General features: G+C 40.5%; 1 protein-coding gene across 1 annotated transcript; it reads right to left on the bottom strand.

Annotated features, from left to right (window-relative positions):
- Positions 1–6,899: 6,899 nt before the first annotated feature.
- TSPYL4 (TSPY like 4) lies at positions 6,900–10,967 on the bottom strand. The gene has a single exon (XM_047102472.1). It carries the CDS (start codon positions 10,905–10,907, stop codon positions 9,654–9,656), a length of 1,254 nt encoding a protein of 417 aa, XP_046958428.1. The 5' UTR covers positions 10,908–10,967; the 3' UTR covers positions 6,900–9,653.
- Positions 10,968–16,699: the final 5,732 nt, after the last annotated feature.

Genomic DNA, 16,699 nt, shown 5'->3' with positions numbered 1-16,699 from the left:
TTTCTCTCACGAGGGAGAAATATAAAGTTAAATTTATTAATTAAATTTAATTTGGTTAAATTTAATTTTTCTCAGGGTGGAGTGTGGTAATGAAAAAAAAGGTTGAGAAAAACACTTTAAGAGGTTTTATAGTTATACTGCAATTTAGGATTACTGTGTTCTATGTGCTTTGTATAGTCCTATTATGGTAGTTACTTGGGGCAAAGTATTTGGAGCCAGATGTTTACAATAAATTCCTGGCTACTCTTTATGCTGTAATTTCATTCTGTCTGTCATGGACAGTATCAGAAAACACACTGGTCACTATCATTATTTTACCTATATTGTAGCAAAGAACTTAGCATATTGATGCATGCAATGAAAAGAAATAATTTCGTTAAATTTTTAAGTGCTCAAATAATCCCAAATGTATTGTGGGAATGAGTATCTCAGGGTAGATAAACAGTTACTGAAATTTTTTCCTCAATGTCAGTAGCTCTGTTTGATATCAACTAATAAGTATATGGTAATGTATTTGAAATTGGCTTCCAAAATCTTATTGGAGGACAATAATAAACACACACAATCAGCTTAGGGCTAAATGAGAGCTGTCTTATGTATACAAATAGATATTTAATTTCTTTAAAAATAAAGCTATTTTTCCTTACGTGGATTTATTTTGTCAAGAGCAAAATATAATGTATCTTTAAATGCTTATAAACTGCTGTTAATATGAAAAATGAAAACCCCAAAATAAGTTAATTGCACTTTTTTGGCCATTTATGGAATGAAAAAAAATTGACTCAAATCAGAAGTTGTCATTCTACTTTTACCAGTACTTACCTAAGGAATCAGAACAAATTACCACCTAATCTGACCTCAGTTTCTTTCATCTTGTCAAAAGAGAGTAGAGTTTATTTCCAAGTTTCCTTTTACCTTTCTAGCAGAGTCAGTGCTTCTTATGAGTGTTGTCTTTCTCTTGGACTGTAATTACTTTCAGATTTTTTATTTCATTGTTTCTAAAAAGTGCTAGTGTTGGGGCATCTAGGGGCTCAGTCGGTTAAGCGTCCGACTTCAGCTCAGGTCATGACCTTACAGTTTGTGAGTTCGAGCCCACAGTCGGGCTCTGTGCCGACAGCTCAGAGCCTGGAGCCTGCTTCGGATTCTGTGTCTCCCTCTCTCTCACTTCCTCCCCCACTTGCTCTTTTCTCTCTCTCAAAAATAAAGATTAAAAAAAAATTTTTTAACATAAATAAATAAATAGTGCCAGTGTTTCTAATAGATAAGAAAAGTAAAAATAGTAAAAAATGGCAGTATAAAAGTTGAAGATATGAGAGAAGAAAAGCTGTATATTTTTAATAAAGTTAAATGAAGAAAGTTGTGTAAATGGGCAGAGGACTTAAGTTTAATGTTAGCATACAGGCCAACATTATTCATCTAAAAAGATAATTACAGGGGTGCCTGTGTGGCTCAGTCAGTTAAGTGTCCAACTCTTGATTTTGGCTCAGGTCATGATCTCATGGTTCATGAGTTTGAGTCCAGCGTCAGGCTCCATGCTACAGTACAAAGCCTGCTTGGGATTCTCTCTCCCTGTTGCTCCCTGGCTCACACACTCTTTCATTCATTCACTCTCTCTCTCTCAAAATAAATAAGTATACTTAAAAAAAATTTTTTTAATGACTATGAATAAATGCAAGGGATTGGAGATTTTCTTTTCTGGCCACTGTTGACCTCATCAGCAGAAGAAAGATCTGAATGACACAGTGGTCACAGTTTGTCAGAATTTGGTGTGTGAAATACTGAAGTAACAGAGACTTCAACTAAACTGTGAATTGCAATCTAAAATTAACTAAAGTTGACTCTTGAAATACATGGGTCGGAACTGTATAGGTCCACTTACAGCAAATTTTTCTTGATACAGTACTGTAAATGTATTTTCCTTATGATTTTAACTTTTCCTAGCTTGCTTTATTATAAAATATAGTATATAACACATATATAAAATATGTGTTAATGTTATCAGTAAGGCTTCCAGTTAACAGTAGGCTATTAGTAGTGAAGTTTGTGGGGAATCAAACATTACACATGGATTTTTGACCATGCATGGGGGAGGGGGCCCTAATCCCCATTGTTCAAGGATCAATTGTACTTCTGAGTTTTTTTAACTTGTAATCAGGTATTATTTCCCCACCAGTTTTCATATCCAACAACTTTAAATGTATGTATTTAAAGCAAATATATACATACATACACATACATACATGTATAAACACATGTATACACACACTTAATTGAACTGGCTTGAATGAAAATCAAATCTATATGATTATTTTATATAACCATAAAATGGAATGTCAGACTATCTCTTTGGATATAATAACCTTGACTCTATGTTAGAATCACATGGATAGATAGCTTCTCCTTAAATGTTTGGCATTTAAAGTGACATTCCCTTACCTCTTCTCAGGCTCTTGAGAACAAGGTTATCGTAAGAATTGACTTCCAGATTAGTTAAAGACTGGGATATTTTCAAGAGTTAACTCACCCCATGTGCTGCCCTTGAAAATCCTTGGGCCTGGTCTAGTCCACATAGGGTGAATGCCAAAAGGTATCTCTTGTTGGTCTCTAGAGTCATCCTCAGAAATAATGGTAAAAAAAAATAATGGTAATGAATGCTAACTCTTCAGCAGGCTACTTCATCTTCCTTATTTATTCCTTACAGCAACCATACAAGGTGTATAATTATTAAGATTTTATAGATAAGGACATTGAAATTGACAGGTTAAATTAACATACTTGCTCAAAAATTTTCTGTTACTAAGGAACAGTCTGTACATGAGCCCAACTTTCACCCCAGAATTCATGCCTTTAGTTGACTAACAAAAGTCTTCCAACATTAGATGTAGAGTGGGACAAATTCTTAGTCTAAAATCACACTTCAATTTCACAGTCACACCATGCTGGGATTAGAAATGAAGAACACAGGGGCGCCCGGGTGGCGCAGTCGGTTGAGTGGCGCAGTCGGTTGAGCGTCCGACTTCAGCCGGGTCACAATTTTCGCGGTCCGTGAGTTCGAGCCCCGCGTCGGGCTCTGGGCTGATGGCTCGGAGCCTGGAGCCTGCTTCCGATTCTGTGTCTCCTTCTCACTCTGCCCCTCCCCTCTTCATGCTCTGTCTCTGTCTCAAAAATAAATAAACGTTAAAAAAAAAAAATTAAAAAAAAAAAAAGAAATGAAGAACACAGACTCTGGCCTAAAGTAACATAAGCTAGTAAAAAATATTAAAACAAGATCTATGGGGTACCAGCTGGCCCAGTCAGTGAAGCATCTGACTCTAGATTTCAGCTCAGGCCCTGATCTCAAGGTCGTGAGATCGAGTCCAGCATCAGGCTCCACACTGGGTATGAAGCTTACTTAAGATTCTCTTTCACTCTTCCTCTGCCATTCCCCTGCTCATGTTCACTCTCAAAACAAAACAAAAACAAAGATCTATAACATAGAACTTACCTGGGAGAGTAGAGAACCAAGAATCACAGGAGTCCTAAAATGTATAATGAAGTCTACTCTTCTTGGAAGCCACATACACTAAAGTCATCAGTAAGCAGGTCTACCCTTTCTTTATATTCGAGTTCAAATGTTCAGTTTGAATACTTAACAAATTTCCCTCTGGTGCTGAGGAAACCAAAATGGAAAAGGAATCATGAAAACTGCTCCAAGTAAACTTAACGGGAGATGAGATCTCTATGCCTACTGAGAGAAGCTGGGTCATTACTTGGAATGGCAATTATATCACATAGTCTGCTTGATAGGTTCTTTTACCATGCACCTGTTCCCAGAGTCTGAAATAAAAAAACACTTTATTTTACTTTGGTGGTAGTTTGGCCTTGGCACTTTCTTGGTTTAAAAAAAGGCTTAATAAAGTTTAATAAAGAGAAGAATGGGGCGCCTGGCTGGCCCGGTGGGTAGAGCATGAGATTCTTGATCTTGGGGCCATGTGAGCCCATGTTTTTAAAATTAAAAACAAAAAAATTAAAGAAGAAATAAATTACAAAATTCCTGTTAAAAGCAATCACCATGTTGGATCAATTAAAAAATACTCATTCTCTAAATTTAATAAAAATGTAACATTTCTTTAGAGTTCCTAGCAACTAAATTCCAGAAGTATAATATTTAAAATCCTTTTGGTGCATTTACTCCCTTTAAGGAAGGCAACAAACCTAATTTCATTCATTTTGCAGCAATCACCAAGATTGCATATGTAAATTTCAGTAGAGTTTTAATCTGAAAGTACCCCTTTTCAAAGGACCATTCATGAATGGATTAAGAATAACCTTTAACAAGTCCTGATTATTCATGTAAATCAGGTTTTGTTTTGTTTTATGCCAAATTTAGATGGCTGTGGTAACAGTGAAAGATACTCTAGGCTAGAAATAAAAAATACGTCTGTATGACTTGCATTTTAGGCACACTTACTTCATTTTGTTGTTGTTACTTCAACTTTTCTTTACTCTTGAGATAGTAAAACTTGTGTCAGGATTATGAAAGTAACATGAGAACACAAATGTATGTACCTGACAGAACTCAGATTTCTTGAGATTGTCAAACCAGAGGCGGTGTATCTGATGCAAATCCGGTATCCAAGCCTCAAACTGTGACTCTGTGGAGCAGGGAATTCAATAAGAATCCAGGTAATTTTTGTTTTTAATTAAAACTGATTACAGAAACTGGAGATAAAGAAGTGGTAGCAGCAACAGGAGTAATGTGAAGGGACCCTGAGTAAGGAAAGTTAGAGAAGCCTTTTGTTATTGTCTGGTCTAAGCTGAATACCCAGAAATGGACGAGAATGCCCAAGGAGATTCTGTTATGTGGGGTACAGGGAAATTATGAAGTATGACCCTACGATCAGGGCAATATGGCCTGAGCAGACCAAATGATACTTCTTCGGTGAAGAGAGGACAAGAAAACCTCTTAACTGATGTGGAGGTCTGCATAAGGGACAATTTGGGCTTAGAACTGAGAAAGAAAAGGCAGTGAAAAGAAATGGAGCAGTGATATAGGAGCAAACCAGTTACCTGGTAAGTGAAACCTACATAATGTCTAATTGAGTCTAATTTTATTAAACAGAACAGAAATCATGATAATCTAACAAATGAGTGGCACCAACCTACTGGCAAGAGGAATACTACTGGTTAAAGCTGATAATAAACCAAGAACAACAAAAATATTATTTTCCAACTATGTCCAGAACAGGATAAAAGAGATAATGCTTGAAAACAGGTGATTGATAATGCAGAAAAAAAAATCAATCACTGAATTAAAGATAAATGAACACACTAAAGGAAAATTTAGGTTTAAGATGGATATAGAGTTAGCTCTCTAAAACTTAAAACTTCTCCAGGCCTGGAAAAACTATACTTTATCAAGTAAAACTTCCAAGTATGAATTGCACCAAGAATTAGCAAGTCGATTTAGTAGTAATTCTGGGCCGTTTGTGTCAAATTTTTGTTTAGACGGCTAAAAATATTTGGTCATTCATTTTCACAAATCTTGCAATATCCATAGCCCTCTCAACTCCACAGAATGCAGAAGTATTTATTTCCCAAACCTCCATGTAATAGCTGCTGAACAGCAAAACATTACTGGTAATTGAGATTGGGATGTCTGAGATCATTTGTTTCTAGACACTATATGTCAGTAATAATTATTTTGTTATTCTTTCCTTTTAATTTTTTTTTTAACGTTTATTATTTTTGAGACAGAGCGTGAACAGGGGAGGGGCAGAGAGAGGGAGACACAGAATCCGAAACAGGCTCCAGGCTCTGAGCAGTCAGCACAGAGCCCGACGTGGGGCTCGAACTCACGGACCATGAGATCATGACCTGAGCCGAAGTCAGACGTTTAACTGACCGAGCCACCCAGGCGCCCCTGTTATTCTTTCCTTTTAAAGCACCACACTGTAGTAGCAAAGAAATTAAGAAGCACCTAACAGAATACACAATGATTAATTTTTCCAAAGTCTATCTTAAGCTCACTAAGAATCAGTTAACATAAATATACCAAATAAGAATGGTGTATTAAGAACAGCTTTCCATGGGGCGCCAGGGCAGCTCAGTTGGTTGAGCATCTGAGTTCGGCTCAGGTCATGATCTGACGGCTCGTGAGTTTGAGCCCCATATCGGGCTCTGTGTTGACAGCTCAGAGCCTGGAGTCTGCTTTGGATTCTGTGTCCCTCTCTCTCTCTGCCCCTCCCTCGCTCATGCTCTCTCTCTCTCTCTCTCTCTCAAGAATAAATAAAACATTAAAAAAAAACATTAAAAAAAAATAGTTTTCCAGTAAGTGAAATTGAGTCAGAGAAAGACAAATACCATTATTTCACTCATGTGAAATTTAAGGAATAAAACAAGCAAAGGGGGTAAAAAAAGAGACAAATCAAGAATCAGACTCTTAAGAGAACAAGTGATGATTACCAATGGTGGGTGGGAGGATGGGTTAAATAAATGATGGAAATTAAGTACTGCACTTGTGATCAGCACTGGGTGATATATGGAGTTGTTCAATCACATACATAGACAATATAGTGCATACCTGAAACTAATATAACACTGTATGTTAACTGGAATTAAAAACTTAAAAAGCAAAAAAAAAAAAGCTTTCCACTGAAAATTCAGTGGTGCTTCAATTACCCTCCAAAACTACACTGGTTGAACAAGGAAAAATTAAGCCCATGAGCATCCAGTTAGTTAGGCTTCTTATTTACCATTTTCCTAGTAAAAAAAAATCTTAGAAATTCTGTGGCTTTTTTTTTTTATAAAGCTTCAGGACAATGCTTATGGTGACAACTTGATAACTTGAATGATTTCCCAACCTTTTATTAGCCTAGACACACACAACTTTATTGTTATTTTTTGGTGAAAACAAGAAATACAGCAGAGTGACAGACTTTTATTTTTCCTTTGAGCACACAGAAGAAGACTAATAAAGTACTTAACGATCCTTGTTTACTTTGACAGAGCAATTCTACAAATACTTACACTGGTTAGGAACATAAAATTCAAGTACAACATTACTATTAGGGCAAGAAATATCAAGACAAAAGAATTGGTTTTCTTTTTGAAATTACTTTCACAAGACACAGCAACAATTTGCAAAATTTCAAGGATCACACTCAAATTATATTTCTAAGAATAGAGCTATATATGAAGACAGACCAGAACAAGCTGATATATTAACGAATATTCACAGGTTTCATACTGCACAGGAAACAAGTTTGATATTTTTGCACATATTCTCAATTATAAGCAAAAAGCAGGCCTGTAAATGTCAATTTCGCCAGCAAGCAAAAATAGAGAAAGGAATTAATAGGATTTTACTCAAACACAGTGAAATAATGAGCATATACCATTAATCTTCTATACAGAAAAGATCACTCCTATAATAACAGAGAGAAAACAACCAGACTTGCATTTTTGCATTTTAGACAAAAATCTACTGGTGAATTCAAGGGAGTTAGGGAAAACTCCTCTAAGTATCCTTTTTAAACATCAACCACTTTGATTCTCCCACCTCTCCTAGGAAAAGCTTGAGGCCTCCCCCTCCATTCCCAAAGCTGCAGGGTTCATCCTTCCTGTGCCGTTCCAAGACTACTTGGTTCATTTTGGTTTCTGGGCTCTCACTTCCCTCAGCCTAGAGCACCCTCCCCACTGCTGTACCCAGACCTCCCAAGCACTCATGGAACTTAGGGCAAGGCCTTCAAAAAGGAGAAAGCAGGTAGTCCTTACCATTACCATATACCACCCAAGTAACACAGCCCTGATACACTGCTGTCCCACCTACTGGAACCTGTCCTGGAAATCCAAACTCCACACATCCCCCGGAAGGAAGTTTGGCATCTCCCACAATGTACACTGCAGCCTGCTCCCTCATCTGTTGGGAGAGAAGCAGGGAAGGAAATAGGGACACTGAAGCCTGAAAGCCAAGAAGGCCAGACAACAGGATGGAGGCCCCTGGGCCATGAGAGCAGTAATAAAATAGTACGGAGAATAGAGGTGACCCTCAAAATGCTGCCTTGGGGTTCTTTCTAAGTGGTCAAGGCCACCCCCGCCAAAATTTCCATGTTTAGAAAAGTGGAGTGAAACTAAGTTTGGCCGCTTTACATCACAACCTTCTCTGCATCTGCCTTGAATCCATCACTGTGAGGCCCTTCTGTCTTTCCTCCCTGCTTCTCTAACTAAACTCAAGAAACACACAGATTTTGGTAAGTGGACAGGGAAAAGGTGGGGTTGTCAAAATTGGCCCAAAAGAACACTGCTCATAACTAAATAACCTACAGGTCTCCCTTTGAAACTTTTAGACCTTACTAAAGGAAGAAGGGTGGAGGCTTGAGGGCAGAAGAGCACAAGAAGACATGTGGAGTCTATTGTACAGTACCTTTCTCTCTTTGGACACCATCAAGGGTAGAGAAAATTAAACAAAAAGCCCGCTGTGCCAGTTTTGTTTCCTGTCTGCTTCAGAAGAGAGGGAAGTGGGAGAGAGAACAAGGGGGTGGGGGTGGAGGAAAGAGACAAAAAGATGCAGAACAGGCCACACAGACCAGGAACACCTTTCCCTCGGTGCCCCCACCCTGGCAACTTTATCATGCTCAGAATGAGTGCAGGAGTTAGAGAAGGGGATACCTAACAAAACTATCTGATTAAGGGTGGTTTGTTGACTCCAGCTCAGAAAGGCTAACTGCTGGAAGTGAACCCCTTCCAGCCTTGCTTTGGGCACTATCACATATGACTGTGCAACCTGCCCCACAGCCAATTGGGTTTATAGGTAACCATTTGATGGCACAAGGGGATTGAGGCGGAGTTCCCTGTGTGCTGCCTGGGAGCTTAAGTCCACAGTCAGTTGCTGAGGAGGCAGGCAATGGTGCCTATGCAAAGCTCATCCAGAAGGGTGAGAGCAGGTTTGTGTGGGCCATAGCACCGACCCTCATACTCACCAGTACCTGGTCACAAAGCAGAGTGAAAAGAAGATGCAATAACACTGAAAACCTCTCATCTGTTACCTCACTCATGCCTTGTAGCCACCCACCAGCCCCCTTATTCTGCCAGATAACCAGCAGGGTGGATAGCACAGGCCCAGGGAGGCAGCTGGGAACCAGTTAGTGGTAGCTAGAAATGTCCAGTTTGCGTTGATGGCTGGCATCATCTAGAGTAGTTTCATCTTGCAGCGGTGAAACTCAAAGAACTTGCCATAGAATACATGGTTATCAGGAGGACAGTCAGCATAAAGTATGAAGTCCAGCTAGTTATTTGCAAAGGTATTGCAAGCTTCTTTGTGGTAGAGAACCACTTAAAAAACTAGGAGAAGACCATGGTCATAGACAGGACCCAAGGCATGCAAAGGAAGGCAGTGCCTATCTACAGCATCATGTGCTTGGCATAGAAGCAGTGCAACGCCATGCACTTGAACATGTAACAGGATACAGAAGAGCATGAAGGTCCAGAGGAAGAGGAACATAAACATGTAAGAGTCAATCTTGCAAATGACTGTTGAAGAATTAGGAGAACCAAAGGACAAAATAGTTCAGTGTGAAGAGAAAGCAGATAGAAGACTGCATGCTGTTGGCTAAGCAAAGGTTCAGGGGGAGGTGGTGGGAGACTTGTGCAGGAGCTTCTCACAAGGGCAGCGCTTAGCCAGACTGGAACCTGAAGGACCTGGGGCTCTCCACGGGCTGCCTTGCTGGGTCTCGAATTCCTCGGCGAGGCCCTTCGCCCATCAGGTAGTACTGTAGGGGATTGGGCCACAGTTCTGCTTTGATAATCTCAGCAATCCTGTCGAATTCTAGAAGGCTGTGATCTGAGAACCAGTTGAAGAAACTGGGGATAGTGTTTCCTTCCCGATTCCTGTGGATATGTGACTGGGGGTCTTGGCCCCTGTGCCAGCGGATTGGAGTGGAAAGAGACACCACCCGGCCAGAGGATCTGCGCTCATATTCTTTGACGAGCCCCTCATTTCGGAAATAGGGGTTGCTCTGAAAGATGAATTTGAATTTGCAGCCTGCTCTGGGATGCTTAAGCTCCTCCACCTCCAAATTGATCATGTACCTCATCATGTCTTCATCTTGGCCACTGATCATAGGTGACAGCTGGGGGTGGTTCCGAAAGGCAGTGACCCAGAAACCTGGGATATTTTGGATAATGAAACTTCTGCGCTGCATATGGAGCCTTCGCATCCGGCCAAACTTGCGCTCCAGCTGAAGGAAGGCCCTGTCAGCCTGGGCATTTACATTTGACAGCTCCTGATCGATGGCCTCCAGGGAATCCATGCAGTTATTGATCTTCGGGGCCTTGGCCCGTGACTCCTCTTTCACTCCAACTACCACCTTTTTTTCCTTCTGCATCACCTTCTTTTCCTCCACCACCTCCTCCGCTACTCCCTCCTTTTCCGTTGCCGCTGAAACGGCGCACTTTTTTGTCGTCATTTCCTTGGCCTTCGCCCCAGGCATCATCTGAGACCCCAACCCCCCTGCGCCACAGGCTTCTAGAGCTTTCTCCCCAGCAGGGCCCCGCGGCTCTCTACGCTGACAGCCATTTTCCTGGCTATTGTCGGTTGCTACCGCGGGGGAGGCTGAAGCAGAGGCTGCTGCCAAGCCTTCCGTCGGAGGCAGCCCCTCTTTCTGGCCCGATTTGGTCGCTACACGGCTGCGGCTCCCAAAAACTCGAACGCGGAACACGGGGGCACAGCTCGCGGGGCTCTCGGGGGCGCCTGCCTCCGCGGGGGTCTCCAAGTTGCCCTCCTCACCTGTGTCCGCCATCACCTGGGTCGCCTCGGTTTCCTCGCCCTGGCACTGGTTTAGGTCCGGATGTCCTGGGGCATCGTCGGCAGTAGCTACGCCGCAGTCTTTAGCGACAGGAGGGTTGCTGCCCTCATCCAGGGTGCTCATTTTGGTAGAAGTCAGATCCGCAGGAGCAGAGCGTCCCTTGTCCTCTGCAGAAGCCGCGCTCCGCCCCAATCCGCTTGTCGCACCACCCCTCTTTTCCACTCTGGAGGATGCTGCTATGGCAACTGGTGACGTCACGGCGGCAGCATCTTCACGTCGCGCGAGAATTCGCTGAACCTAATGATTACGTCAGTCAAGGGTATGCCTTTGTCTTTGTGTTATAAAATGGATGAATTTCGTTTTTCTGGAAAAGATTTGATTTACGTGATTGGGTGCAGACCAAACTCGAACATGTGAGAACTGTGTCAATGTGCATTTCTAAGGCTCTGTATGTATTTCTAAGACACCTATGCTATTAATTTTTCTCTTAAAATATTTACTTAAAAGGTAAGAAGGGTTATGGTCCAAGTTCATCAGCTCAGAGGGCCGTTTGTGGATGGTAAGGAGGAGTCAGCAATTCACCTGCGTGCCTTTTTTATGAGACTGAGGGCTACCTACTGCGCTAACGAGGCGCCTGCCTGCCTTTTTTAATGTACAGATTCGTGACTATTATCAAAGAATTGAGATGAGCAGAGTTTGATTTTTAAGAAAAGTGTTGCTCTGTTAAGCGATGGTTTAAAAAATTAGGAGGAATTGTAAGGGAAGTTTCTCTCATCCTAACAAGACATAATGATTATTTCAATTTGTGTATGTACTTTGGCCAATACCTATGAAGTGATTGGACAATATTTCCTCATCCCTTTTAACTAATATAAGTAGCAAATGTATTTTCCTTACTTAGAAGTGACATACGCGTGAGCATGCAAATTTAGCCGTTAAGCATTTCCGAAAAAGATGTGATCTCAGGAGATTTTAATTTCCACAGTTGTACATAATATATGTTGCTTATCCTTAGGCTGTAATCCTAATCTAAAAGGAGTTCCTGCTTTATAATGTGTGTGGGCATGAAGCCAGCAAATACTTGCCAAAATATGCCCCTGTTATAATTTACTGCAGGGCAGAAGCAATAATCAACTGTTTGCAGGCACTGAAACTATTACTTGTCCAAATTAAAATATTTTAAGTAACATTTAAAATGTTAAAGTATTTACTTAAAATTTGTCTATTCAAATCAGCTCATACAATTCATCTGCTAGTGATGTCGATACCGTGCTATGTGTTGGTTTGTTGTTGGAGTATGAAAACACTGGTGTTAGTACTTAGAAAAATGCAAGAGTGAAGGAAAACTTAAATTTTGCATATTTTTGTTTAACATCTTAAATTCATATTAGAAAAATGATTATAATTCTTTTTTTTTTAATTTTTTTTTAATGTTTATTTATTTTTGAGACAGAGAGAGACACAGCGTGAACAGGGGCAGAGAGAGAGGGAGACACAGAATCTGAAACAGGCTCCAGGCTCTGAGCTGTCAGCACAGAGCCCGACGCAGGGCTCGAACTCACAGACCGTGAGATCATGACCTGAGCCAAAGTCGGACGCTTAACCGACCGAGCCACCCAGGCGCCCCTGATTATAATTCTTTGTAATAGAAACTCCACTACAGAGCCCCCAGATTATGATCACTTTGAAATTAGGACTCAGAAGAGGATCCAGTGAAAAGGAAGCATGTGGGGAAACAGATTTAGAAACAAGCAGGGAGACTGGAGGGAAGTAGTGCAGACCCAGTACAACTAAGAATGAGGTGTTGATGGAAAAGACACTGACATTAAAGGGAAACAGCTTGCCCTGCAGCTTCATAGTTTAGCTCACAAAGGTTTGCAAGAGAATTTGTAAACAATTAAGATATTTTTGTACCCCTAGTCAGCCTACTCAAGGACAGACTGTCCAAATTGACTGCTGCCAACTAATCAGATATCCCACAAAAATTGTGCAAACAAGATTCACTCTTCTCAGACTACAATGATTTTTCTCTCCTTTTTTTTCCTCTTTTAATAAATCCTATTTTGCCTCTGTGGGGTGAAATCAATTACTGATTTATCCTCTTTACAAATAAGTAAGCAATGTGCTATCATTAAGTGACTTTGTGACTTGGAGTCACTCTTTGACACTATTCTGCCTTGTTTCCTTTCTTAAAGAGTCTTTGTACTGTGGGAGGATTAATTCTCTAGGATTATAACCTGAGCCAAGAAGCAGAGAAGAGGAAATGCTGAATGAAAGTTCCTTTGCCATAGAAGAAAGAATTTGCTATTTGCAACAGAAAATTATAAAATTACCTGAGGCTGCTACCTGTGAACTTTTTTCTCTTGTTGTATATACCAAATTTTTAGAAAGATTTTTACCTCCACTACTTGAAACGTCCCTGTCCATAGCTTTGATTGTTCTTGTCATTGTGATCATTTTCCACTAATAATAGCCTGCCCATTCTTGAAACTCCATTCAAGCCTATCTCAGGAAGATTGCATTAGGCATTTTAATGCATTTAATTTCATAAACAAGGACACAGGAATCACAGAAAGTTAACTCACTCGTGGTAAGACATATATTAATTGGCAGATTGCCTCCTCCTATCTCCTGCGCATAACCTTCCCTTATCATTCTGATAGTCCTATAGCTCTATGACCTTTGCCACCCAATTTAGTACTTACCTTCTATCTTTGACTCTCTTGGTTGCTTTATGCAGATCAGTCTCCTCATCCCAGCTGGACAAGGATGGCTGTATAGTGGCTTCATCCTTGGCATCTACAGTGACTGACTATCTCATTGAACATTTTAATGAAATGTGATGATTTGATTTAAATGTAAATTTTAAAAGGTTTTACCAAAATGAATAATATGACTCTGCTAGCATTTCATTTTGAGTTGAGTAGATATATGTATTATAAATAGGAATCATTTGATTTGCGTATTAGAATATAGGATTTTTTGGTACACAACAGAGCCTGTCCTAATGGCAATTGGCAATAAACCTCACTACAGAGAAAAAGATATATCAGTAACACGATTGTATGAAAAAGGATTTGCAGAAAATGTCGTGAAAAACTAGAAGGTACATTTGCCACAGGACACGGACTTTAACAAAAGTTCAAAAATAAACTAATATAGTCAAACAGGAATGACTTTACCAAAGTATATAGTAAACACTGGAAAACTTAGGAAACATCCACTGTTATTGCTCTTGAACAGCAAGTTTTTTTTCTTTTTTCAGAGTGACATGGTTTCTGGTTATATATTCATTTTGGCCTACATTTATTTAGTGTCTTCTAAATGTGCTATCTCTTTTAATCCTCAGAACAACCCTGTGAGGTAATAATATTATGACCTCCATTTTACATTACCTCAGAAGGAACTCAAGCAAAGAGAAACTGAGTTGGTTATCCAAGGTCATACAGCAGCAATATAGAGCCACAAGCTGAAACCAGGTAATCTGACTCAAGAACCGTGCACTCATTCATTATATCGTCCTGCAGTTCTACACAATGTATAAAATGCAAAGGTACTTTCTTAGAAATAAGACCATATGACCATCTCAATTTAATGTTAAATCTTATCTTCCTATTCCCCTCTGCCCATCCAGAAAAATACTAACAATTGTTGGGGAAGCACCCAGTTACTAAAAGGGGAAACAGGAATTCACGATTCAGTGCCCTACGTCAGCAGTTCTCCATCCATCAAATGTAACATTCCCTTTGTTCATTTGTTTTTTTTTTTATTGGTATTGTGTAGACCTAGTCTTACTAGAGGAGGGCAAAAGACATGGGCTGGAGTTCCAGCTCTGCCTTAACGAGCAATGGAAATTTGGGCAAGTGGTTTGACTTTTTAAAATCTCATTTCCACATTTTGAAAATGGGAAGAATAAGGGGCACCTGGCTGGCTCAGCCAGAGGAGCACGCAACTCTTGATCTCGGGGTAGTGAGCTCAAGCCTCACGTTGGTTGTAGAGCCTACTTTGAAAAAAATGGGAATAATAAGATCACCCAACCTATCTTTATTCACTTCTCAGAGTAGTGGGTCAGCACTCTACATAGGTGAACCTTCCTTATAAGTTGCTTTCTTTCCTCCACCCTCACCCCCATCTCCGTGTCTCTTTTTCCTTCTTTTCTTATTTCATGGAAAAATTAAAAATAAAAAAATAATTATTTCATGGACCATTACAGCCAAAAGATACTTGATTTTCAAACAATTTCCCCTGAATGACCCTTAATGTATGGAAGGAGTTATGTCTCTCTGACTGAATGGGTCACCTCTCCTGGGCTCCAAAGCCCAGAGTTGAGTTGAGCAGCAACAGAGGCATTCTATGGAAATGTTTCTCTTCCTCAGACAGGACAAAGGCATCTTTAGCAGACAGACCCCATGTGTCCAGAGCCAGGTACACTTGCCAATTCCAACAGAAAGCTGTCCTACTTTCTGGGAAAACAATGGCTGAAGAACAACTAACTTCACATTCAAAGAAGATGCCGAGCTAATTGAATTTCTTGCAGGTAAGAGTCAAGGTTGCATTAGGCATTTTAATACATTTAACTTCATAAACAAGGACACAGGAATCACAGAAAGTTAACTCACTCGTGGTAAGACATATATTAATTGGCAAATTGCCTCCGGCTTTGGCACCATCTCACTGTGGAGATTAATGTGGTGGCCATGAAGATGACCTTACAGCCCTCCAAATACAGGAAGAATAACATCCAAGGGCCTGAATGCTGTACCCTGAAATCTGTAGCCTGCTTTGCTTGCATTCGGGCCATACCTCCTGTGAGCTGCTCCAGCCAAGACTGAGTGTGGCTAGAATACATAAGGTAAAACCATTCCTAGAAACTGCGGGACTCAGCTGACCACTGACCCTGGCTGACTCAAGGACTCCCCAATGGCCTCGAATCTTCCCTGGATGGCACAGGAGTCTAGGCCACTTCACCCAACTTTCTCTTGTTCTTCTTTTCATTCAGTCAGACTTGTTTCCTGGTCAAAAGTTTCTTCCATCTTTTTTCTGGGCCCCTCCCCATTTCACTCACAGTCATTTCCCCTAGTAATATCTTTGCACATTTAATCCCAGCTTGACTTCTGCTCTTCAGAGGACCCAGATTAACACATTTAACAGATCATTTAAACTTCTTAGTTTCAATTTTTGTATTTTGCAAATTGGGAGTTGGGGGACAGAGAAGAGCTAAAAGGAGAAAGACTTATTCAGTGTCTACCATATGCTTTATGTTATTTTACATAATTATCACATCAACTTTCATATGACAGGTAGTACTGCTATTTTACGGAAAAGGAAGGGGAAGATGAGAGAAATGATATCACTAGTTTAAGATTACTGCAGCATCTAGATTTGTACTGAAGCCTATTCTGACTTCAAGGTGTATCTTCTCTACCACTTTCTCTCCTTTTCTAACTGCTTAATTGTGAAGATCAAAAAAGATAACAGATGTGAAAGCACTTTGAAAATGTAAAGATGTGTTACTTCAAAGCCAGAGATGATTATTTCTGTTGGTTGCGGTCAAGACCACTATGTCATATGCAAGCCTGGTGCAAAGTACAAATGTGGGGCTCCTTGTTCAAAATTTATTGAGACTTTGAAGATGGCACAGCAGAGCATTACACCAGGTATGGGACCCATAAACCCAGCCATGGGAACAGCAGAATTATTGAGACAGGGGCAATCAAATTGAGCTTGTAGGAAACTTTCTAGAAGAATAGAAAAAACATTCTGGGGTGCCTGGGTGGCTCAGTTGGTTGAGCAGCCAACTTTGGCTCAGCTTCATGATCTCATGGTTCATGAGTTTGAGCCCCGCGTCAGGCTCTGTGCTGACAGCTTGGAGCTTGGAGCCTGCTTCGGATTCTGTGTCTCCCTCTTTGCCCCTC

This window comes from Lynx rufus, unplaced genomic scaffold (genome assembly GCF_022079265.1).
Source record: "Lynx rufus isolate CCGP_SWC_20201006 ecotype Redwood Valley unplaced genomic scaffold, mLynRuf1.p SCAF_6, whole genome shotgun sequence".
Lineage (NCBI taxonomy): Eukaryota > Metazoa > Chordata > Mammalia > Carnivora > Felidae > Lynx > Lynx rufus.
The sequence above is the reverse complement of the archived record's forward strand: the minus strand, read 5'-3'. Positions and strand labels throughout refer to the sequence as shown.